Source organism: Natator depressus, chromosome 1, assembly GCF_965152275.1.
Source record: "Natator depressus isolate rNatDep1 chromosome 1, rNatDep2.hap1, whole genome shotgun sequence".
NCBI lineage: Eukaryota > Metazoa > Chordata > Testudines > Cheloniidae > Natator > Natator depressus.
The window spans coordinates 227,199,401-227,224,751 of record NC_134234.1 but is presented as its reverse complement, the minus strand read 5'-3'; the positions used below and the strand labels follow the sequence as shown (position 1 = coordinate 227,224,751).

Sequence of the window (25,351 nt, the reverse complement as noted above, 5' to 3'; positions counted from 1 at the left end):
TGTACAAATACAGTAGAAGAAAGACCTTGCCCTAAAGACTTTACGATTTAAAATACTATATTTAATCTATTTTAAGACGTATCAAAAATGTAAAATACAAAACGATCAGGTACAATTTGATTAAGTATTTATTATTGATCGTTGGGGCGAGGATATGAGGTACAAAGCTGTACATTTATCTATAGCCACATTTATGGCCACTTAAAAATGCTAGTGCTTAGGTACAGTTTTATAGACTTATCAATACATACACTTTTAACTGTTGCAATTTGAAACTGAAAATATCCACCTTATAGTGCTGCGCTGTGTTCCATCTATTATCTCATGTGCTTTTGAAGTAATATGAATCAATTATGTTTTGCAAATAAAATTCATAACAAATATTTAGCTCAGATGACTTAATGAGGAGGAGGAGGGTGAAGAACAGAACAAAATACACAAGCACTTATATTCCATTTTTATACCATTTAAAATAATCCAGTTTGCTATTAAATTAGCATTTTTAAAACTCAAACACTTACCCCATGTTTCTGAATGGCAACATTTGTGAGATGTACAAACATATTATCTAATTCGCTTGTACTAGGTGTATATTTTACTGTGCAAAACCGGCAAAATCCAAGTTTATACCTGAAACAAAAAAGATATTTAATATGTTAAATGCAACTAGAGTTGAGGAAAACAGCATTTTAAAATACTAGATGCTTGGTAAATTTCTCTGTAGAATGTGTGCAGAATCTTTTGCCTGAATTACATCTTAACATTTTTTAAAATTTTTTTTTATTTTAAAAGTGAGAAATTAGTTTGATCTTACATGTAACACCTCAGTGGACGATACGTAGACACTAAAACATACAAGCGAAGGTCAAATTTCTTCCCACCAATCAGTAACGGATTGTTGATATAGAGAGAAATTACATAGGCTTCTTTAGAAGATTGAGATACAAACCTAGAAAAAGTACATATTTTATGTTTCAGAATGTACTGATTAAATGTTAAAATGTTTCCCTCCCTTAGAAGCAGTCTCTCAAAAAGTAATGAAGTTCTCAACTTTACTAAAATCCTATATCACACTTCAATTAAGTTTTAATATTATGCTGGTTAATGTGTGCAGGGCACTTGGTTTCATTGTGTACAAAAACGTAGCTAAAAGAAATGAGTGAGATTAGCTGTCCATTTAAGTCTTTTACATTTCACTGTTATAAGAAGAGAATTTAGGCTCTGACTCAACAAGCTATTTTATTTAGCAAAACCCTTAAATACAGACTTGAGTGCGTCACTAATTGGGGCTTTTGCAATTATTTTTATCAGTAGTCAATATTGATGATTTAAACCATCAAGCCACGTTAATGTCAATATCAGTTTGCCTCTTAAATTATCACTATTTTTCAATAAGATCTGACTGTTATAAGTTCACTACCCCTCCTCTCAGGAGTGCGGTCACCAACATTTTTAAACCTGAGGGGAAAAAAGACAACTAAGGAAAAAAAAGCACAAAGCAGTTCTTCAGGTTGCTTTTGTATTGGAAGGCTACTTGTCTCTCAGCCCATTCTGATTAAAAAAGTAACCAACAAAAAAGGTAAAGCAATACAGATTTTTCTGTTGGTAGAGCAGCCACATTCCTTCTTTCTGCTGGGTGCAATAGGAGACAAAAACGAGGATCATGGTCCCTTTCCCCAAACTTCTTCCTCTTCTGACTTATTATGAGGATGCTTTATTCCTCCCTCTCACCTCAATGAAAGTCTTAGTTTTTATGGCTTCTGTATTCATGAGGCCCAGCTGTGCTCTGCTCTTTAACTCCCTAATAGGCCCCAGCTAATAGCTCCTCTCTCCAGGCCCCTTATTAAAGGCAGTCCATGCAGACTGGGCTTTTCTACTCAGAACAGTGAAGAGTTTCATGGTTCAACTGGGGATGGGGTTGTACAATGTCACACAATCTTCCTCAGGCTGAAAATGAAGTCAGTTACTAGAAGTGAAAGACTTTCCTCTAACTCACAATTCTTTAATGCTATTAAGCAAAATCATTATTCCAGTCTGCCCATGCAATTTTATTCCTCACATAACTGGGCATACTAACCCTGCACCTTCACAGAAAGCATATTTATATAGTGTAGCTCACTGAATTAGTGCTTGTGCCACATGGCACCAAATGCAATAATTGGCACTAAGAGCTGTTTGAAGCAGGAAGTCATTAAATGAGAAATTGCAACTACAATGAAGTAACACTAAGTGGTTTGGTGGACGGAAAGAGTTTTCCATTAGTGAATTGATATTAAGCATGCCAGACTGTGATAGAATGTTACACAAAAATACACAAAAATTGGGGGGGGAAGGAAGTTAAACTTACGAAGATGTTTTACTGTCTCGAGACCACTTTTTAATTTGAGAGAGTTTATTGATAAGAAATATCCCCTTCCCTTGAGCTTTCCCGCAAGGTTTCATAATCCAGGTGCTGGAAGGATTTTTTCTGAATTCTTCAACAAACAGGTTGTAATCAGCAGGGAGCATAAAGGTGACAGGCACAAAATCTAAATCAGTAAACAAAAAGCAAGATTTAGAACGTTAGATCTAGCAAGGATATCAATGCATACAAGTAAAAATATCTTCGCTGGCTTTCCATTCTTCAGTACAGATTGACTCCTGTGTCCTTGTCTGATCTACCCCCTTTTGATATGAGAGAACATAAGACCACAACATAAGAACAGCCATACTGTGGAAGACCAACGGTCCATCTAACCCAGTGTCCTGTCTTCCGACTGTGGTCAGTGCCAGAACAGAACAGGGCAATTATTGAGTGATCCATCCCATTTGGTCCATTCCCAGCTTCTTGCAGTCAAAGGTTTAGGGAAACCCAGAGCATGGGGTTGCATCCCTGATCATCTTGGCCAAAAACTATTGATGGACCTAACCTCCGTGAACGAATCTAATTTTTATTTTAACCCAGTTATAATTCTGGCCTTCACAACATCCTCTGGCAACAAGTTCCACAGATTGACTGTGCGTTGTGTGAAGTACATCCTTACATTTGTTTTACATATGCTGCCTATTAATTTCATTGGATGACCTTGGTTTGTATTTTATCTGAAGGGGTAAATGCTTCCTTATGCAGGTTCTCCACATCATTCATGCTTTTATAGACCTCTATCATATTCCCATTTAGTCATTTCTTTTCTAAGATGAATAGTCTCAGTCTTTTAATCTCTCCTCATATGGAAGCTATTCCATACCCAAATAATTTTTGTTGCCCTTCTCTGTACTTTTTCCAATTCTAATATATCTTTTTTGAGATTGTGCAACCAGAACTGCATGCAGTTTTCAAGATATGGGTGTACCATGGATTTATATAGTGGCATTATAATATTTTATGTCTTATTATCTATCACTTTCTCAATGGTTCCTAACATTGTTAGCCTTTTTGACTGCCACTGCATACTGATGTTTTCAGAGAACTATCCATGATGATTCCAAGATCTCTTTCTTAAGTGGTTAACAGCCAATTTAGACCCCAAAATTTTGTATGTATAGTTGGGATTATGTTTTCCTATATGCATTACTTTGCACTTATCAACGCTGAATTTCATCTGCCATTTTGTTGCCCAGTCAGCAGTTATTATGAGATCCCTTTGTAACTCTTCACAGTCAGCTTTGGACTTAACTATCTTCAGTAGGTTTGTGTTATCTGCAGATGTTACCACCTCACTGATTACTCCCTTTTCTTGATAATTTATGAATAGCACTGGTTCCAGAACAGATCCTTGCAGGACCCCTCTCCACTGTGAGAAATGACCATTTATTCTTACCATTTGTTTCTTATCTTTTAACCAGTTACCAATCCGGGAGAGGACCTTCCCTCTTATTCCAGGACTACTTTTTTAGTTAAGAGCCTCTGGTATGGGACCTTGTCAAAGGCTTTCTTAATGTCCAAGTACACTATATAAACTGGATTACCCTTGTCCACATATTTGTCGACACAGTCAAAGAATTCTAATAGATTGTTGTGGCATGATTTCCCTTTACAAAAGCCACGCTGACTCTTTCCCAACATATTATGTCCACCTGTGTGTCTGATAATTCTGTTTTTCATTACAGTTTCAACAAATTTGCCTGATACTGAAGTGATGCTTACCAGCCTGTAACTGCCAGCACTGCCTTTTGGAGCCTTTTTTTAAAAATTGGTGCTACATTATCTATCCTTCAGTCATCTGATACAGGTTTCAGAGTAACAGCCGTGTTAGTCTGTATTCGCAAAAAGAAAAGGAGTACTTGTGGCACCTTAGAGACTAACCAATTTATCTGAGCATAAGCTTTCGTGAGCTACAGCTCACTTCATCGGGTGCATACTGTGGAAAGTACAGAAGATCTTTTTATACACACAAACCATGAAAAAATGGGTGTTTTTGTAAATGTAAAACCTTAGGGTTGGCCCAAAGGCTTCTTTAAATAAAAACAGAAAAATTACATTTCCTAACTCCCACTGGAGTACTGCTTCTTCTTTTGCTGGCTACCAATTGCCAGCCACCCTCTCTACCCACTCTGGGCCCAACTATGCTGGGAACCAAGGGCCCCTCTCCAAACAGATATAAACGCTAGATTTTCCCTTATAGGAAAAAACAGCTCTTTATCTAGAAGAAACCTTTTCCCCTGAATAAACACAACCCTTCTGCAGCTTGAGTCTCATCCCTCTTCTCTTTTCACCATTAATGGAAGAGGTTTTTAAAGGCCGCAGGCTGCCCTTAATTAGATTCAGGTGTCCATAATTAACCTGAGCTAACCTCTTCCACTTCATAGGGAAAAAGGCTTTAACTATTCTACAACTGATATACCTGCCTTCAACCACACTTCCAGAACTGTGAGGTCTAGTTCTGATTAAAAAGTGAGACAACTCTTAACCTCAATAAAAGGGAAATAATGGCTTTTTGTGACAGTGATTCAGAGTAACTTTTAACAGGGGCCACCCAAAGTATGTCAATTTAAAATAACATTCACTTTGTTATTAGCACCAATTTAGAAGCTTAAAACATGTGTCTGCAATTGGATTTGTCTTCCTCCATATATGTGAGTAGTGGTATACAAGAGGGGCATATGGTTCAGTACTCTGAGTTTTGGATGGGGAACCAGGAATGCCCAAGCGTTAATCCCAATTATTAACTGCCTCTGAAGCCCTGAGCAAGTTACAGCCTCTTTGCCTCATTTTCTCTATTTGTAGAAGATTTATCCATTAACTTTCAAGGCAATGTTTGAGAAGAGCTTTGAAAATGTAATATACTATATAAAATACCAAGAATTGTGTGTGTGTTCTTTTTGTTAGTGTGGTGAGTGAGCCTGACATTTTTTTTTTTTACTCGCTTGTTCACACGCAAGAACAATATCCCTGACTAAGGCTACATTTATGTCATGGAAGTCATGGAAACCATGACTTCCATGACATCCGTGATATTCTGTGCTTCAGCCCCAGGGACTGCAGGACTCTGGAGCTGGCAGCCAGCAGGACTGTGGCAGGGTTCTAATGACAGGTGACAGCAGCGACACGGGGTCCCCTGCGAGGTTCCAGCAACAGGTGACAGACTCCTGAGGGGTTCTCATGGGTGGGTGGGGGGGGGGCGCTCAGGCTTGTAGCTGGGGGTGTCCCGTTTTCTCTTTGGGAAATATGGTCACCCTGCAGCTCCCAGTCACCGTGGGCGGAGGGGGCCCCCCTGCAGCTTCCAGCTGCTGCAGGCAGAGGGGGAACCCCACAACTCCCAGCCACCACAGTGCAGGGGAAACCATGGAGCAGCAAAAATCACAGACAGATCACGGGCTCTGTGAATTTTTGTTTATTGGCCAGGACCTGTCCATGACTTTACTAAAATAGCCATGACAAAAATCTTAGCCTTAACCATGACCTACTGCCATTGAAATCTTCTGTGCAATTTTTTTTTGTTCTCTTCAGTGGCACAAGAAAGGTTTTTTTTGGGGCTGCTATATTTTCAGGGGTCAGAGTAGCAGGGGTTAACTAAATAAATTTAGTATACTTAATAAAGTTATGCAAACATCAAAAGGGAATTAAAAACATCTGGGATTTCTTGTTTTCATTTTGCAATTTTACCCACATACTAAATGTTAAATGGCCCCTATTACTTCGCTCCTGACACCCCCCAAACACCAGCCAGATCCCAGTCCTAAAAAAAATGCAAAGCTCCAACTGAATTACCTCCCATCTAGTGATTCAACAGACATCAAGTTTTAGATAGATCCACAAAAGCACCAGAGACCCATCCCGAACTCTGACATCATTAATCATCAACAAAATACAACATCACAGACACTGGGGTGGAGGATCAGCAGTGAAGCAGTAGAGGAGGAGAAAGTTATAGGATAAATAAACAGGTGATGGAGCCTTTTAACCAAGACAGTGGTTCAAAAATCCACCAACCAAGGCAGTGTCCTACATTTTACTCCTGGGGGGAATTCTGTATCACTGTGGATGTGCAGAATTCATGGCCCCCACAGATTTCTTTGCTTCCCTGCAGAAAAATGACTTCTGACAGGGAAGCAAAGGGAAGCCGCAAGAGCGGTCATGTGCCTCCTCCCCGGCAGTGCAGGCAGTTTGATTTGGGCACCCAAAGCAGCTGGTAGAGACAAATCACCTCACGGTGGGGGCTGGGAAGTCGTGTGTGTGAGAGAGACACTCTGTCCCTCTCGCTCACTATTGTGGCACACTTGGCATGGAGAGGCAGGGCTTTGGGGTGTTTCTGAAGAGGTAGGCGTGGGGCAGGTTCTGTTCCCTCAGGCAGAGCAGAATGTAGCTGCGTGCCTGCTTAGTGAATTCCCCAGGAGTATAAAACAGGTGTAAAAAATGTTAAGGCTCCTTTACATTGCCACAGTGGTACAAAGGAGCCTTACTGTAAAGGACATTATGGCCTTATAAATGCTTATGGTGCTTTAGTGATCAGAACTGGTCTAAAATTTTTGGAATGAAACAATTAATTTCCTATCAAAACGTGCTCCGTGAACTATTTGCTACTGACATTTTCGGAGATGGTCAGTAGACAGTATAAATTGTGAGTTTGAGTCCCCAGCCCTCACTTGTTCTTCAGTAACACTGAGCATATGGCTGCATATATTTGTTGACTAATAACTAAAAGTAAAGGGGCAGTACTAGCTACATTACTATTACACCAAGGGGGTTTGGTGATTTCCTCCAATGCTCCCTACTCCCATTCTCCATTTATTGTATTGTAGCTTAATTAAATTACCAAAAATAACTGAAACCAGCTTGATTATATTATTTTGACAAAAAATTTGCAGAATTTTAAAATATTGCACAGAATTTTTAATTTTTTGTTACCATCTGATGGCTGTTTGAGGACACAGGAATGGGAACTCAGTTATTGGTTGCAGCCCTGCTACATAATTAGAACCACGACTATAAACGTACCGTTGACAAGATACTAGCAAAGATGCCAAGGACTGAATGTGGACATTAAAGATTATTTTTAAGGGTGCCATAATTCAAAGAGCAGCACTGAGGCACTTTGACAGGTAATTTGGTGATGCTTGCAATTTCACTGCCCACACCAAACCTATTCTGCAAATAAAAAAAATATAAAATTTTTGTCTCCAAGACTTTCTGACATCTTTGAGCACTAAATTTTCTGAAAGCATCATACTAAAGCTGTGACATGTAAATTTATCTATCTTAGGCAAGAATCCCAAACAGATTCCAACATCCAGTACTGCTTTTGTTTAAAGTGCATTAATCTGCAGTTTTATCCTAGTATTATCACAAAATAAACTTTTTTCATGTATAATCTATGTGTGGTCAATAACAAGAATGATGCTGGCAGTCAGAAATATATACCTAAATAAATATATTTTCCATTCTCATCTTTCTCTGCAAGAGGACTCCCTTCTTTTTCTAGTTCTTTCCTATATCTCTTGATATTTTTCACCATCAAGTCCTTCCTCGTCAGCTCATAGTGGTTCGGGAAATGGTTGACGATTTGGTCATCAGAAAGCCGGTAACCAGTTTCCACACTGAAAACATTGCGGATGGTTTGTACGCTCATCCTGGAAGGTGAAACAAATATCAGATGATTTCTTCCCAAGCAACAGCATTCAAAAGGACGACAATCAAGTTGTTGTCTCCTTTATTTTCTAATTCCACTTTGGTTAATGTACTGAATTTAAAAGATTAAAAGAGAAAAGGACCAAACATACCATAATGTTAAGGAATACTACTTTTAAGGGAATCTGTGCCCTCTCTCTGTGTTTAACTTTTCTCTTTATAGGATGTATACTTAGGTTATGATTGAAACTTCAGCACATCCTGAATCAATGTTAGTGAATCCAGATGAAACCCCTCCAGACAAGACTGCAGGCCTACAGGCACTATTTACTCCTACATCAGTTCTGAAACCAGGGCAGGGACAGAATGGAATCAACTTGTGCCCATCCTATCCTGGCACTATCAGTGGCCAATCAGTCCTCAACAGGGCTTGGAAATACACAATACATGCTCAAACACCATAGCAGCACCTCTCTGGAGCTACTATCTTGTTCTTCAAAATCTCAACTTTCCTCTTCTATAAAAAGAAAAGAAATCTAACCTATGGTTTGAAGGAAACCTCAAAAATATGAATACGATTCAGACATATCTGCGAGTCTGCAAAGAGCCTGGAACAATAGCACTGGGAGGTGTGAACTGCACTATTCATCTCCGTAAATTGTGGGTCCCACTTTGACATCCACACTGCTAACTATTTCATTCCTCACGTAAGAAAGAAGAGGGAGGGTCACAGATCTGCACCTTTTACTGTGACTGACTATGACAATCAAGGTCCAGACACTCCAAGGGGACAACAAGAGGCCTGAACTCCAAACAGGCAAATGAATCATCTGATTCTATACAATGCTGAGTAAGGTCTTTTATGAAAGTCTGTAATGTTCTAAACTTAATGGTCATTATGAGATCTATATACAGACCATAATGACTTTAAGAATTCATGTATACACAAAACGGTGCTTGTGATTTGTAGTGCCATCAGGCAGGGAGGGGCTGCCTCCCCAAACAGAAGAGAGTAGATCCAAGCACCTAATATTGTACAATCCAGGAAAAGACAAAGGATGGGCCATTAGAGTTAGGCTATGTCTACACTGGCAACTGGACGACAAAACTTTTTTTCTTTCAGGGGTGTTAAAACACACACACACACAATCACACACCCAGAAAGACAAAAGTTTTGCCGACGACAAGCACCAGGGTGAACAGCTCTTTATTGGCAGGAGCACTCTCCTGCTGACAACGCTGTTCGTTGGGGGAGAGGGTACGAGGTGGAAGTTTTTTGTCAATAGGAGAGCCGACAAATAGCGGCTACACTGTGCGCTTTTTAGTGGCACAGCTGTAGCAGCACAATTGTGTGGCTAAAAGCTGTGAGGTGTAGACATAGCTTTAGTGAGAAAACACCGACATCCCAGCTAGAGCTTTCCCACCCTGAATAACCAGAAGACACCAAGACAAGAGAACAAAAGAAAAGAAAAAGCCCTTTCAAATAGGAGGCTTGAAACTGAGGTCTCCATTCAGAAGCTAAAAGACAGTCAATTGGCGGTGCTGTCCGTGAAATCGTGGATCCTCTCTATGACACGGAGTACGCTGGGAAACTGTTCAGAGGCAATAGGCAACTTGTGTTAGAAAGTGAAGTTTCTCATTTGAAAATATAAAGCCTAAGGTTATAGCTTTACGTTTATTTTCTGTGTCACTTGAATGTGTTTGCTTCCCCTTACAATTTCATCTTTGAATCTCTGATTTTTCTATTAGATAAACTTTTTGTTTATTTGTACCCCAAGCAGGTCTCTGGTGTGTAAACTGTGTGGAGTGTGTGCGCCAAAGCAAGCCGGTATCTGGGGGGCTGGTTTCTCCCCTTTGGGGGTGATGAACCAAAGGGGAAAAGTCTGAGTGTCTGGTGATTAAGAACTCAGGGTGGACGAATTTGAGGAGACTTGGAACCAGAAGGGCTGTTGGGGTCACCCTGCAAAGAGCAATTAGGCTGGTGGAAGCCAAGGCGAGACCTTTATGCTTGAGGGTTGGCTACCAGTGTCGCTCTGAGCCATAGCAGCACAGAATTAAAACACCGATAATCAGGGGCGAGGGATTCTTCCTAAAAGTGTGGCGGGGGGAGCACGAGGCATGACCTGGGGGCGGCACCTCGGGGGCTGACGAGCTGCAGCTGGGACATGGTAAGAGCCACCCGGACAGCTGTGGGGAGATGCGGACCCTCGATCTGCCCTGGCGGGGAGCCTGGGGGTGGGAGCACAGGCTGGGGGCTGCTCTTAGAGGCCCTCTCCCCCCAGGCAGGTGGAAGGTCCACAGTTCCCTGGGTTGCATGGGCTACTTTTACCTGGACCAGGCTCCAGCTTCCGGCCTGGCCGGAGGGGCAGGGGGGGGCCTCGTGGGTTGATGAGGGGCAGGGGGCTGGGCCCATGGCAAAAAGTGGACCTCTGCAGTCATGGGGCAAAAAGGGGGGTTAGTGGGGTACAGATGGTTGTAATAAGAATCTGTAACACACTAATCCCCCTTTTTGTCCCATGAAAGTAGAGGTGTTAATGGGCCACTCTACCTTAAATGGTCCCTTAGTTATATGTGCTAACTACTTATGCTAAACAATCTGTTCCATCTTGCATTTAGCTGTGATTCTCAGTGTACCTTTTCCAGACCTGAAGAAGATCTCTGTGTGGCTCAAAAGTTTGTCTCTCTCTCCAACAGAAGTTGGTCCAGTAAAACTAAAAGATATTACCTCACCTTGTCTCTCTAATATCTTGAGACTGACATAACTAAAACTACACTGTATATGTTTCAGGTGGCAGCCTTTCAAAACAAACAAACAACACCCCGCCCCGCCCCCCCCGCAAAAACCCATGAAACAACCCAAGAAAAAAAAAAACACACCTACCTCCTAGGCCTCAATCCTGCCACTGGATTACTAGAGACAGACCCGTGCACCCATGGGGAGCCCTACTGAGTTCAATGGGGCCTGCACAGGTAGAAGGGTCTCCTCATGCAGATGTAACTGCAGGATCAAGGCCCTGCAGTGCTGCAGAAAACACTGGCAATTTAATGGAGGCATGCTTCCCTCTCAATGTTACAAGACATCAGTGAACATTAACAATAAATCATTAACACTGGTTTTAGTTATGGAAAAGTACATTTTAAAACGTGTCACAAATTGAAAATTATGAGAATTCTTATATGTACTTACCAGTAAAAATTCCAGTCTTCATTTTCTGCCACCTGAATCCATCCTCTCTTTTCAAAGTTATTTATTAGCACGGACTTTTCTATGTCAGTTACCCATTTCACTTTTCCTGCCATTATCCTAAAGAAAAATCAACTTGTAACGTTGTATACTTTCAAGACTGCCTCTCTTTCATTTTGTACTTGATACATAAGAACATAAGAAGGGCCATACTGGGTCAGACTAAAGGTCCATCAAGCCCAGTATCCTGTCCTCTGACAGTAGCCAACAGCAAGTGCCCCAAAGGGAATGAACTGGTACTCATCAAGTGATCCATGCCCTGTCACCCAATCCCAGTTTCTGGCAAACAGAGGCTAGGGACGCCATTCCTGTCCATCCTGGCTAACAGCCATTGATGGACCTATCTTCCATGAATCTATCAAGCTCCCAATACAGACCAGATAAATCCAAATGGGGAAATGAAAGTGTATCCACAGGGTAATTTACCTTTAACTTTTTTTGAGGAGGAGGAAGTAAATTCATTCAGTATTTAAGAAAGATGATGGCTCCATTAGCACTAGAGACTGAAGTCCTATATGTATTCCCAGAACAGATATAGCATGGGCAGCAGTAGTTGCAACCCTCTTTCATGCTGCCCTGACAGTGTCTCTCAAATCTCACCTAAGGGACTATATTTAGGAATGAGAATGTAATTCAAGTCTCTATGGCCTCTCCAAAACTGCTAACAAGAGTACTGATTAGCATCAATTGTGTTAGTGACTATCTGTCCACTGAACTGAGACCACCAACTTGCCTTTATCTTGGATAATGTTTACAAAATAAAATTTAGTGCACTGGAAATTTTATCACTTATAGTCAACACTTAAATGAAAATATGTCTCTTTTAAATCGCAGATATTTCATGGCCCACCTTACTCAGTAACTATGAAAACAACAATGTGAGACTATGTAAAGGATTTATGTTGGGAATCCTCTATCAAATATCCACAGTATACTGTAGGACAGAATTTTTTTTTATTTAATTTCAATATCCCCTTGTTGTTTTTCATATTATTGTTTCTTTTATTTCATGGTTAGCAACTTGCTTCTGGTTGGATACACTGACAAGCAACTCTCAAGAGAGTTAACAATACTAATCTCCCGAGTCAAGGTCTTCACAACGCTTATTGAAGAAGAGCCCTTAAAAACCACACCCTGATGAAACAGTCACTTCCTGTCATCTAGAGCTCACTTCCTATATCTCATTTCTCACATAGCTGCATAACACCCTTCCAATACACAATCAAAAAAAATCTAAGAGACATGTTACAATGAAGTCACTGAAGATCTCAGTGGGTGCAGGCATCTGGCAGAGTGGAACTAATTGGAAGAGCATGGTTTAACTATTATGCAAATTAAATTGGTAAGTGGAGCCAAAGATGACCGGTCTCTGTCTTCAACAGGGTTAAGTTATGATACGCAAAACCCCAATGTTGCTATTCAATCCAAAAGTTACTTTTAAAATTGAACTCCAGAGGAGTTGCCTAGTTAGCTCCCCCCATAGCTATTTGAAAAAAATGGAAAATTGCTGACTCGTAATAGGTTAAAAAAACCTCCCGTAATGCTCCTCAAATCAAATGCTACTATTCTGACTGAGACAGACAAGAGTTCTCTCCTGGCTCTGCCTGGGACAACAGGTAAAGGACAAACTCCTGTCATCTGAGAGCCAGAAAAAAAACGTAAAAAACATCTCACACAATGTTCTGCATCTATTCTGGTGTGTAAAATACAGATATCAAAAGGAGAATAACTTAATAAATGAATTGAAGTGTATGATTTTCAAGTGAATCAGAAATTAAAACTTCAAACTCACATTTACTAATGGACCCTCAATTATGCTTTTAATTTTTTACTGAAGATTAAAAAATAGTTCGGAACTGATACAAGGCAGACTTGTGTGAGAGAAAGAGTGATCTTGGGGTCAAGGCACACGGAATAGAACTCAAAGATATTAAGGTCAGAAGGGACCATTATGATCATCTAGTCTGACCTCCTGCACAATGCAGGCCACCAAATCTCACCCACCCACCTATGTCTGAGCTATTGAAGTCCTCAAATCATGGTTTAAAGACTTCAAGGTGCAGAGAATCCTCCCGCAAGTGACCCGTGCCCCATCCTACAGAGGAAGGTGAATTCTGTCGTCAATTCCCAGCTTTGCTACAGACTTCCTATGGGACCTTGGATAAATTACTTAATTTCTCTGTGGTTCAAGTTCAACCCTCACAGGAAGTATTATCTCCATTTTATATTTCTCCTACCTTTGTCTGTCTTGTCTATTCAGATTGTAAATTCTTCCGGGCAGGTGCCTCCTTCTACTGTCTTAGGCCCTGATCCTGCAAAGGCTTTAAAGGGCTCATTTAGCTGAAGGGAAGTCTGTTTTTCATTGGCAGTAAATGACTCACTAATATATGTGATCTCACTGTATTATTAAAAGCGCAAGCATTCAGGGCTTCTCGCCCTTTTCTTCACTTCAAAGTAATCTATTACAAACTAGAGGCACAATAAACTAATTTCTGAAAACCAAAATTAAATACAAAAGAAGCTGGCTGCCACAGCATCTTTTCCGCAGGGCCATCTTTTTACTAAAATATTAGAACACAACCTATATTTTCTTAATTAACGCATAGGAGATACTGGCCTAGCAAAACAGCTCTACACTACCATGCGGGAGAGAGAGGTTCAGTTAGTAGTTCTGGTATCTTGCTCCCAAGGAGGTCATGCGCTCAGACCTGTGAGGAGGGTCTTCTAGAGATTTTTAAAACTGACTCCTCCAGTCTATTAAACCACAGCAGACTAGTTAGTCCCCTCCCCTGTTTAAACTCTGGGGATATAACCACCTTCCAGGGTAAAAGGTGAATTTCAAAGCTACAGGAGAAATGAACTGTGTTTGTACCCTCCTTTATTGCTTCCACATGGTGATTGAAGACTACCACAAAGTTTTTTTTTCTGCCTTTTTTTTTTTTTTAAATAATTAACACACACACACACACACCCCTACTCTATCTAGGTACTTAAACAGGCCCTCCTTACTGTAGCATCTGAGTTCTTCACAAATGTAGGTGAATTTATCCTCACAACACAATGATGAGGATGGGAAATGATGGATGTTGTCCCCACCAGGGCAACGAGAGAAATTAGGTAACTTTTTGAAGGTGACAGAGGAAGTGTGTGGCAAAGTTAAGCACAGAATTTAACCCCCAATGTCTAAACCGCAAGACCATCCTTCGTCTCATTTAGGAACGTTAAATCTTGATGTCCCTATTTTTAAAGGACTCAAGATCTAATGGGAGGTCAATATTACAAGAGACTCAAATTTAGCACTCAGGATATTTGGATGATTTGATTATCCCAGTAGAATGCATAATTAGACTGTTTAAAGCTTTGTATTTTTTATAATGTATTTACAAATAACGGCAAGCAAAAATATTTTTGTCAATGGGCTACAGTAACTCTGAAAAAGATTATAGGAAAGTAACAACGTATATTCAACAGTATAGGTAATACTTTAAGGCTACAATCAAGGATAGTATAAATTTAATCCAATATCTAATGCTCAGTCTATAGGGATTTATATCCTATATGCCTCTCTCCTTCCTCCACTTCCCCTTCCCCCTCCCCACAAGTTTGATTAGATCAGTGGTTACCAACCGGTAGATCACGATTGATTGGTCAATCCTGGAGCCTCTGACAGTCGACCACGATCTCCAGATACTAAAAATCCGGCAGCACAGCAGGGCTAAGGCAGGCTCCCTGCCTGCCCTTGCCCCGCACCGCTCCTGAAAGTGGCCAGCACATCCCAGCGGCCCTGGGGGGCTCTGCAGGCACCATCCCTGTGGCTCCCATTGGCCGGGAAGGGGGAACTGCAGGAAATGGGAGCTGCGGGGGCGGTGCCTGCAGGGAGGGGCAGCACATGGAGCCTCATGCCCTCCCCCAAGGTCTGCAGGGACGTGCTGGCCATTTCTGGGAACGGCGCAGGGCCGGAGCAGGCAGGGAGCCTGCCTTAGTCCCGCTGCCCACAGTAAGCACTGCCCACCGGGAGCCCACACCCCAACCCCCTGCCCTGAGCCAGCACCCAAAACCCCCTCGTGTACCCCAAACCCCTTCCTCAGCCCTGAGCCCCCTCCTACACCCCAACCCTGAGCCCCCTCCCACAGCCAGCACCCCCCACCCCATCCTGCATCCCAACACTCTGCCCCAGCCCTGAGCCCCCTCCCTGAGCCAGCACCCCAAACCCCCTTCCTCAGCCCTGAGCCCCCTCCTGCACCCCAACCCCCTGTCCTAGCCCTGAGCCCTCTCCCAGAGCCAGCACCCCAAACCCCCTTCCTTAGCCCTAGGCCCCCTCCCACACCCCAACCCCCTGCCCCAGCCCTCTCCCAGAGCCAGCACCCTGTACCCCCTTCTGCACCCCAACACTTTGCCCCAGCCCAGTCTCCTCCTGCACCCAAACTCCCTCCCAGAGCTTGTACCCCTCACCCCCTCCTGTACCCCAATCTCCTGCCCCAGGCTCAGTCCGGAGCCTCCTCCCACACTCCAAACCGCTCAGCCCCAGCCCAGAGCCTGCACCGCCTCCCACATCCCTACCCCCTATCCCAGCCCGGCGAAAGTGAGTGAGGGTGGGGGACAGCAAGCGATGGAGGGAGGCAGGAATGAGTGAGCAGGGCAGAGTCAATCCTGGGTTGCATTTACATTCAAACAGTGATTTTGTGCGTAAGAGGGTTGGAGACCACTGGATTAGATGATCTAACAGGTTCTCTCCATCTTTGATGTTTAAGACTACAATTCTGAGTTCATACTCAAGCAACACCAATTAAAGTTAATATAAAAATCTCATGAAGTCCGTGGAAGTTTGGCCTGTGTACGAGAACTGCAGGATCAGATTATCTGATACCGGGTATATTTTAAAAGTTCTTAAATATCAAATAAACAGGGGCTGAACGGTAAAAGTTGAACTGCTACATAACAAATGAACTGATGAACAAACAATGAACTGACACATAACAAAATAAAAATATAAGTAAGTTAATTGGAACTAGAGAGATCAGTAATCCAGAATGACTAGAAACACATCACATATATAAATATAAACTAGATAAATACAAACTCCATAGGCCCACTCCCACAAGCGTTTACTACTGAACATACACTGAACATTTGCTACTGAGAGTAGTCCCATTGTCATAATGGAAAAAATCACGGACTAGGAACTCATGGTAGTACCAACTCACTTGGTAGTAAGCATTTACAGGGTCAGAGCCCCAAGGAGTACCAGTGTCAAGGCTATGCAGAATTAAATTCTGTATACTTAAACCTGTATTAAAATACATACCATTACACCCATACAATTTGAAAAAATCAGCCCCAAGATATTAAAGTGAGTGGGCCCTTCAGCAGTGTCTATAGACAGACGTGTAATTTCAATGTACATTTCCATAAAGTAGGTCATTTAAGATATATCACGAGTACAGGGTATAGAGTGGCTTGAGACACAGCAATACACAATCCGCGTGACATGGGTTGTCACCACAGCAGCAGTGTAGATGAGCTGGGGCAGAATCCCCCCTTCTGGCACCCAGGGACAGAGGGATTATCATGTGGTGGGTTGGGGAAGGCTGAGCTGGGAGAGGCGGGTCCCCCCGCAACGTGGGCGGGGGCTGGTGTGTTGGGGGAGGGATCCCCCCCGGGGGGGGCGGGTGTGTCGCTGCGTGAAGGGTTTTCCAGCACCGTCCCACTCCGCTGCCGCCTGGGGCGCGGGCCGCTGAACGGGAGCCGCTGCCCGCCATGGGGGTCTCTCCCCTGCAGGCCCCGCGGGGTCTCCGGCTCTCACCTGCCCGCGGGAGGGGGCTGTTCCCGCCGGGACTCCGGCTGGGGCTCCCCGGCGCCTCCTCACAGCCCGCCAGCCGCTCCCATGGCCGCCGCCGCCCCGCTACGGCCCGCGCCCCCGCCCGTCCAGTCCCGCCGGCTCCATGCGCCCCCGCTGCCGCCTGCGCTGCCGAGAGGGGCCGGCCGCGAGCATCCCGCGGGGGGGGGGGGAAGCGGGAGCAGCCGCAGCAGGGCCGCCGCCCTTACCGCTTCCGGAGCCACTCCCTGGTAACGGGGGACGCGGCCACCCCGCCGGGGGACACTTCCGGGGGAGGGGCGGCGGCGGCTACTAGAGACCCCCATAACACAGACCCGGCCACCCCCAATCACTGAGATACCAGAGACCCCCAAACCCCCACAGCCACCCCCAAATTATTGAGACCCCCCCGAGCCCTGCCCCACAGCACCCCCAACCAGAGACCCCCATACCTGCACAGCCACCCCCAATCACTAATATCCTAAAGACCCCCTGAGCCCTGCCCCACAGCCACCCCCAACCAGAGACCCCCATACCCCCACAGCCACCCCCAAATTATTGAGACCCCCCCGAGCCCTGCCCCACAGCACCCCCAACCAGAGACCCCCATACCCGCACAGCCACCCCCAATCACTAATATCCTAGAGACCCCCTGAGCCCTGCCCCACAGCCACCCCCAAACAGAGATCCCCATACCTGCACAGCCACCCCCAAATTACTGAAACCCCAGACACTCCCTTGGCCCTCCCCACAGCCACCCCCAAATTACTGAGACCCCATAGATCGCTGCCCCACACAACCATCCCTGAACCACTGAGCCCATCATACCTGAACAACCACGCCCGAACCACTGAGACGACTCCCCCCCCCCCCCCAACAGCTACCCTTGAACCAACGAGACCCCTGGACCTGCATAGCCACCCCTGAACCATAGAGACCCCAAAGACCCCTGCACTTCACAGCCACCCACTGAACCAGAGACCTCTGACATCCCAGCACTGCACAGCCACCCTTCTACACCACTAACACCCTCTGCACTGTGGAGCCCCCAGACCCGTACATCCCTCACAGCCACCCACCCTATTTATTATTTATTATGGAAGCACACACTTACAAGACACAGTCATGGACAAGGACCCCATTGTGCTAAGCTCCATAAAAATACAGAACAAAAAGACAGTCCTTGCCCCAAAGAGCTTACAATATAAGCATAAGTCATGACAACAGGTGGAGACAGACAGGCAAATGGGGGAGCACAAGAAGACACTATCTGCCAGCATAATAGGCAGCAATCTCAGCACACCAGCTGCCTAAGCTTGTCACATTTTTACAGGCATCAGAGCTAAGAAGAGTTTTAAGGACGGATTTGAAAGAGGAAAATGGGAGAACTCTTTCCAAGCATGAGGTCAGCATGTGAGAAAAAATGAAAGTGTTTGCTTGTAAAATTAAAAAGCCAGTCACTGTATTACAGAGACCCCTTACAACCCTTACAGACACCTTGTCACTGTAGAGACCTCCTTCCTGCCCCCAGACACCCTCTGCAGTATAGAAATCACTATTCACACGCACACTCTACACCCCCATCCCCAGACTTTTACAGCCCTTCCTCCCCCCATGGAAAATAGCAGTATATAATAATGTAATTAAAGACTATACCACAATTACGGTTATAATTTTGTCATGGTTATTTTTAGTAAAAGTCAGAGACAGGTCATGGGCAATAAACAAAAATTCACGGAAGCCTGTGATGTAGCCTATAAGGCTAGCCTGCTTGCTTGCCTATATATCTTTTCTTATGAGTTTAACCACTTGTTATATTTTAGGTTTATTATTTGTTATTATAATTAGAGTATTTTGGCTGTTTATATTTGAGTATTTTAGCTGTAACGCAAGGAACCTACAGGCCACATCCTATCTGTTGAGCTAGGGCAAGTTAGCATACAGATGTTCGAGATAGGTGATGATAAGCTAGAGCATGCAGTATATATGTTTGGAACCTTTAACAGAGAAAAGTGGGCATGTTAAAGCAAGTTGGTAGGTAAGGTCACCCAAGTTCATGGCCTTTTTCAGATTTAACAGATACACTACAAAGAACATGGAAACAACCAGTTCGGACAGAAATAACAGAGGTGAGGATGAGCTAATGGTCACTAATGGTTATGAATATGTCATTAATACGTTCAAACATGCCATCCTAAAGAGTAAGTGTATCCTAACATTTTTGTGGGTGAGCAAGTTAAGTTTGGATAAGGAAGGAGGGCACCTAGAGCTCAGGCCCTATAAAAGGGGCAACCACCATGTTGGGTAGGTTCAGCTCATTCATTGTTAGTTTGTTTCAAGCAACTGAAATAAAAAGAAAGGCAAGTTGGCAAGTGTCAAATAAAAAATATTAGGGAAGTATTTTTTTAAATGAAGCTTAAGTCCCAAAAGTTTTGTGCAAATTGTTTTCTATTTTCTTCTAAAGATATTGATTTACCTGATTTCTGTTTTCCATTAATACTAAAATTATTATTGGAGTGTTAAGTTCTTCACCTCTCACTCAAGACTTCAAGAACCTGGAACACTGAATTCTCTTGACATTCCAGAGGCAAGACTGGTCTTTTGTCTTTTATCACCAGGTAATCAAGGAAGGGTGTGAGTATATTAATTGAAAAGCCTTTATAGTATATAATACCACATGTATTATTAGAACAATATTATTGCAGTTGTAATTGATTATTTGATTAATATTTGATTACAGTTTCATTACTATTCCATTTATCTCAATAAAAGGCTTTAAGGCTGCATTTTGTTCTCAGCGAGAGTTTCCTTGTCATACATCTCAAGGGTCCCTGTAAATTCTGTGTAGCCTGATTCTGGGACAAGAACCTTATTATCTTCTGATCTGAGTAATTGGCGAGCCTATAACCCGTATTATCTAAATATTATTAGCCTCCCAAAAATCAGGCAATAGTGACCTGTCCCTGACTTTTACTAGAAATAACTGACACAAAATGGGGCTGATGGGGGATGAGAGCTGGAACCCTGCTGTGGGAGAGGAGGGGGTGGTTCAGCATCTGCTGCAGCTGCACCCTCTGGTGCCCACAGCGGCTTGGAGCTCTGGGGTGACTGCCACCTGTCGCAGCTCAGATTTCTGGGGTTGGGGGCTCGGAGCTCCGGGGTTCCCCTGCTGCCTGCAGTGGCTGAGAGCTCTGGAGTCCCCCTGCCACCCACAGTGGCTCAGAGCTCCAGGGTCCCTGCACAGTGGCTGGCAGCTCCAGAGTCCTCCTGCCGCCTGCGGCAGCTTGGAGCTCTGGGTCCGCCAGCCACCCAAGGTGGCAGAGAGCTGTAGGGGCCCCTGCCGCCCGTGGCTGCTCAGAGCTACGGGCCCCCTGCTGTAGCCTGGAGCTGTGGGGACCTCTGGCACCTGCAGCAGCTCGGAGCTCCAGAGCTCTCACCAGCTCCAGCCCCGTTTCCTAGGGTGACCAGATGTCCCGATTTCATAGGGACAGTCCTAATTTTTGGATCTTTTTCTTATATAGGCACCTATTACCCCCCATCCCCGTCCCAATTTTTTACATTTGCTATCTAGTCACCCTACCATTTCCCCAGGGATGAAGTGGAAAATGTTAGGGAGGTCTCTGGAAGTCACAGAATCTGTGACTTCCGTGACATAATCTTAGCCTTAATCACAGTGTATACACACATGGGGCCAAATTAAGGTTGCACAGGCAGCCTTAATGCTGGCATTTCCTAACTTTTGAGTATTTAACGTTGCAACTTTAATGGCAACTTCGCAACTTTAATGTAGTCTTTTAAATGTAATTTCCTAGAGTTAAAAAAAAACAGAAAAAAAAATGAAATTCCATCATGTGGAACTATATCAACACTCACATGGTTCATCAATAGGGCTAGAACTTTCAGATCCACTGCACAGACCTCTGCCTCTTGAGATAACAGAGTAACAGATAGCAGGTTAACATCTTTGGTGTGGGCTAGCACTAGAGAAGGATGGGATGTTTTGCCAGCGTATTTCACAGATATTTGCTGACAACAGAGGAATGGTAAGACTCAGGAATCCTGCGTTCTACTCCAGATACTGAGGGCAGTGTCTAGTGGTTACAAACATTTGTGCCCCAGCCTCTCCACCTTGTCCTTGTTGCAGTCAGTGACCTCATATAGACACCCTCTCAGGCCCCTCAGATTCACATCCTCATCCCACTCCCTGGCTTCCCCAGGCCCAGCTCCTAGTCCTCTGTGCATTTAAGTCAGGCTGTTCATCCACTCCTCCTCATTGTGTAGGCACCAGAAAGGAGTGGAGCAATGAAAGCATAGGAAAGACCGTCCTATTTTTAGTTCCTGTGCCTGGAATCACACCTGTCCCTTGTGGCTAGGAGGATCAATGGCAGAAAGTTCCACTGAGCCCATGCAGACCTGGGTTAGAACATGCTCAGTACAGACAGAATCTTCAGAGATTTTAGCTGCCAAACTCAAAGAAGCTTCTACTAATCATGTGCAAACTGAGATTTTCAGATGCTCATGATTTGGCCAAATGTGGGTGTATTTTCATGGGAACAGCAAAAATTACATCCCTGACACCAAGGCAACCCCAGCCAAATGTCAAGTCCCGGCTCCAAGGCATGAAGGCGCTAGAGCTTCTAAAAATAAAACAGTTTAAGAAAGATTTGAACATGTGCAAAATTATGCATGTTTTCCTTAACCTTGTTCTTAGTAATGGCTGAAGCATTTTTATTGAAATATTAAACAAATAAATAAATTCAGCTTGAGGCAGACACCCTGCATGGAAAATTTCAATCCACGTGGTCAAAGTTCAGCAAATTTAATGCAACTGAAAACATGGTTTTATACTGGAAAGAGGCAGACAAACTTTATTATAGGTGTTACTACATGTGCCTCCTATAATATATAAATTAGATACTGCTTTGTATTATCTAGTATAGAATATTTTACTACTGACATCCATTGTTTGACCATCTTAGAAACATATACTAATTTATATTGCTGTGTTATTCAGCAGTCTATTTCTTTCTTAAACACCTCTTTCTCCTTTTTCAAATTACTCTGGAAATAAGAAAAAGCTAGTTGCTAGAAAGTGAGAGGTTAAGTGGCCCAAGCCTGCTCCAAATGAATGTGATGGCAAAACTCTTATTGATTTTGGTGGAAGCAGGACTGGTCCCAGGGTTAGCAATCGGCACACTCAGGCATAATATAAAGAATAACACATAGACACTTGCTGACATGAATAGTCAGCTGTGCTATGAGGACCTTGAAAGAAAGATGCCAGAAGATAGGTGAGTCATGCACCTAATAGATTAGCGGCATCAGTGCCAGCATATGGCAAGCAACAGCTATTTTAAGATTAGACACTATATAGTGGAACTCCTTGCAGAATGTCAGAGGAAAGTAAGGAATCTGACCTCCAGTGATAAGGTTAATAGAAAACTAAGTACATGTTTCGTAACAGACTGTAAAGGCCAGAAGAGTTATAGTGGAAATAAAGGGAGAAATAAATGATTAATAGTAATGGATTTAGACAACTGATCACATTTAAAAATAGAATAACCTGACCATAGGTGAAATAAGGTAAACTTTTGCAGTATGCTGGAATGAAACAGCTAGAATGATAACAGCTAAATCCATAAATCAATCTGAATATAATACTTATGCTTTGTATTCAGGTGATAAGGTCAGTTCCAGGGACATAACTATGAAGCAATAATGGAATCTAATTATATGAATTCTTGGAAGAGACTAATAATACTCCACAATTTTTTAGAATCTATGGGACTAAAGCCTACAAAGCCCTATATTTTCTTGCTTGTGTCATATGCAGTGGAAATGACAGGATACAACAGTCATGGGCGGCGAGTATCAAAGGCCAGGGAAGGCTAAGCCTTCCCTGCCTCACGCTGTGGCCCCACCCATGTTCTGCCTCCCCCTCTACCTGAAGCCGGCGGGGGGCTCACTCAGCTCCAACCGGTGGCCTAGAGCTCCGGCCTGTCAGTGGCCCAGGGCGGCAGTGGGGCCGTCCCAGTACTGGGGCCAGCAGCTCGGCCCAGCACTGGGGGGTGGGTTGGGGCTCCAGTGGGTGGGGGTAGGGCCTCAGCTGGAAAAGGCAAGGCCAGTGGACTAGCCTCCCCGAAGAAGTTGGAGGGGAGGGGTCACCCACTGCCCATGACAACAGTAGCTCTAGCAAGGAGTGACAACAGTCATGGAGAGGACCTCCTTTAACCATGAAAAAATATCTACTGTGACAACTGACACAAGTGAGAAAAACTAAATGGACCTGGGGCTGCTGCCCGGCTCCACACAGTGGGGGGTCCAGGGCAGCTGCGCAGCAGGAATCCGGGGTCCAGAATCGGGGTCTGGGTTGCTACTGCCCTGCCACCTGGTCCCTGCGGCCCACAATGATAAATAAGTTGAGAACCACTGATATACAACATAGTTGCAATTTACCAATGCATTTATTCAACTTTTTATATTATGTATTTTAATTTTTAAAATTATAGTTCAGAATATTGTGTAATTAAGGCCAAACACAGCTTTACCAGGATGCTTATAATTATAAAAAAGTTCTATTGCAGAATTGCATTGATCCTGCTATCACTTATAGATGTGTTTTGCTTTAAGCATGAGTAGTCTCACTGACTTGAATGGGACTACTTATATATTAAAAGTTAAGCATGTGTAAAAATGTTTGCTGGAATGAGGCCTTATGCAGTGCAAAACACAATCAAAATAAGGTTTAAATTATCAGATGATTAAGAGGAGTCTGCCTGTAGAAAAAGCTCAAATAAGTTATTAACAAATTATAGTTTTAAAATAAATAAATAAAATCCCCTTTTAAAATACTTATAAAATACTTTGAACTTTCATAGCACTTTTTATCTGAGGATTGTACTTTGTAAACATTATATATCTCAGTCTCATAACACATCTAAGTGAGATTGAAGATAAGTATCATACTCATTGTGCAGCTGAGTTTCAGAGAAGTTAAGGCCTGATCCAAAGCCCCTTGAATTCTTGAAGGCAATGGAAAGACCACTATCCTGCAAAAGATCCTTGGGATCACTCACTAGGGGTAGGAAAGAAAGCATCTATTTTATATTTCTTATTTTCTTTTACATTGAAAAAATGGTTTGTGTAATCTATGGACAGCCTCACTTCATCTAGAATTCAGTATCTATGCCACTGTTTCGCTTTTTTATGTTGTTTACCTTCTGTGCCATAGAGATGATATCATACAGTAAATAAAGGGCAAAGTCCTTTTACAGGCATGAATTGATCCAGTCTCCCTATTTGACAGGACAATAAGGCATGGAGCAGTAGTTTTGTTTTGTCTTTTTAATGTTTTTCCTCAAGTGAAACTGTTCACCCTCAGGTTTCAGAGTAACAGCCGTGTTAGTCTGTATTCATAAAAAGAAAAAAGAAAAGGAGTACTTGTGGCACCTTAGAGACTAACCAGTTTATTTGAGCATGAGCTTTCGTGAGCTACAGCTCACTTCATGAGAAACGTGTGGGGAGGGTATTCAGGGGTTGATAGCTGGAGTATAGCAAGTAGACTCCATCTTTCTTACATCGTCCTTCAAGTAGGAGAAACATTTTAACTTTTTTACCATATACATAATAGAAGGGACTAGTTGTGGCCTTGTGTTTGGGACCCTGCATGCCTGAGTTCATCTTCTCTTTCCTGCTTAACCTGGAGGGGCAGGAAACTTACCAACAAACTTTCCATCTCCAGTGGACCATATGAAAGCGGATTGTCTCTTCCAGGCCTTCCTTTCTGTAAATGCAACTGCAATAAGGAAGGAAACACACCACTAAACCCCTCGCAGGTGGGCCCGTTATACATGAAGAAAATCACTGAGAAATGAAACCCATCAATCCATTCGCACTCTGGCAATGTGGGAGAAGGCTTATTTGGAGCCCTAAAGCCAGTCCTGTAGTGACTAGCTAACACAATGTTGAATATGACTTGTGCTTGTTTACACTGACTGCAAACTTTGGTCAGCATAAGCGGCAAAGAATCCTGTGGTACCTTATAGACTAACAGACGTATTGGAACAAGAGCTTTCGTGGGTGAATACCCACTTTGTTGTGAATACCCACATGCATCCGACAAAGTGGGTATTCACCCACGAAAGCTCATGCTCCAATACGTCTGTTAGTCTATAAGGTGCCACAGGACTCTTTGCCGCTTTTACAGATCCAGACTAACACGGCTAACCCTCTGAAGCTTTGATCA

At 43.3% G+C, this 25,351-nt stretch overlaps 1 protein-coding gene across 3 annotated transcripts in view; it reads right to left on the bottom strand.

Moving 5' to 3' along the window:
- Positions 1 to 24,864, bottom strand: part of TTLL1 (TTL family tubulin polyglutamylase complex subunit L1) — a 39,469-nt gene extending 14,605 nt beyond the window's left edge. Inside the window, exons 1-6 of one of the 3 annotated variants that reach the window (XM_074936832.1) lie at positions 24,827 to 24,864; positions 11,235 to 11,351; positions 7,841 to 8,049; positions 2,348 to 2,528; positions 815 to 949; positions 522 to 630 (exon numbers count right to left, since the gene is read on the bottom strand). In XM_074936832.1, coding sequence (XP_074792933.1) covers positions 522 to 630; positions 815 to 949; positions 2,348 to 2,528; positions 7,841 to 8,049; positions 11,235 to 11,351; positions 24,827 to 24,855 — 780 coding nt within the window. In that variant the 5' untranslated portion in view covers positions 24,856 to 24,864. Of the gene's footprint in view, positions 1 to 521; positions 631 to 814; positions 950 to 2,347; positions 2,529 to 7,840; positions 8,050 to 11,234; positions 11,352 to 17,094; positions 17,237 to 17,336; positions 17,356 to 24,826 lie in introns of those variants that run through there. The other 2 variants (XM_074936848.1, XM_074936840.1) reach the window with 2 other exon arrangements.
- Between the last annotated feature and the right edge of the window lie 487 nt (positions 24,865 to 25,351).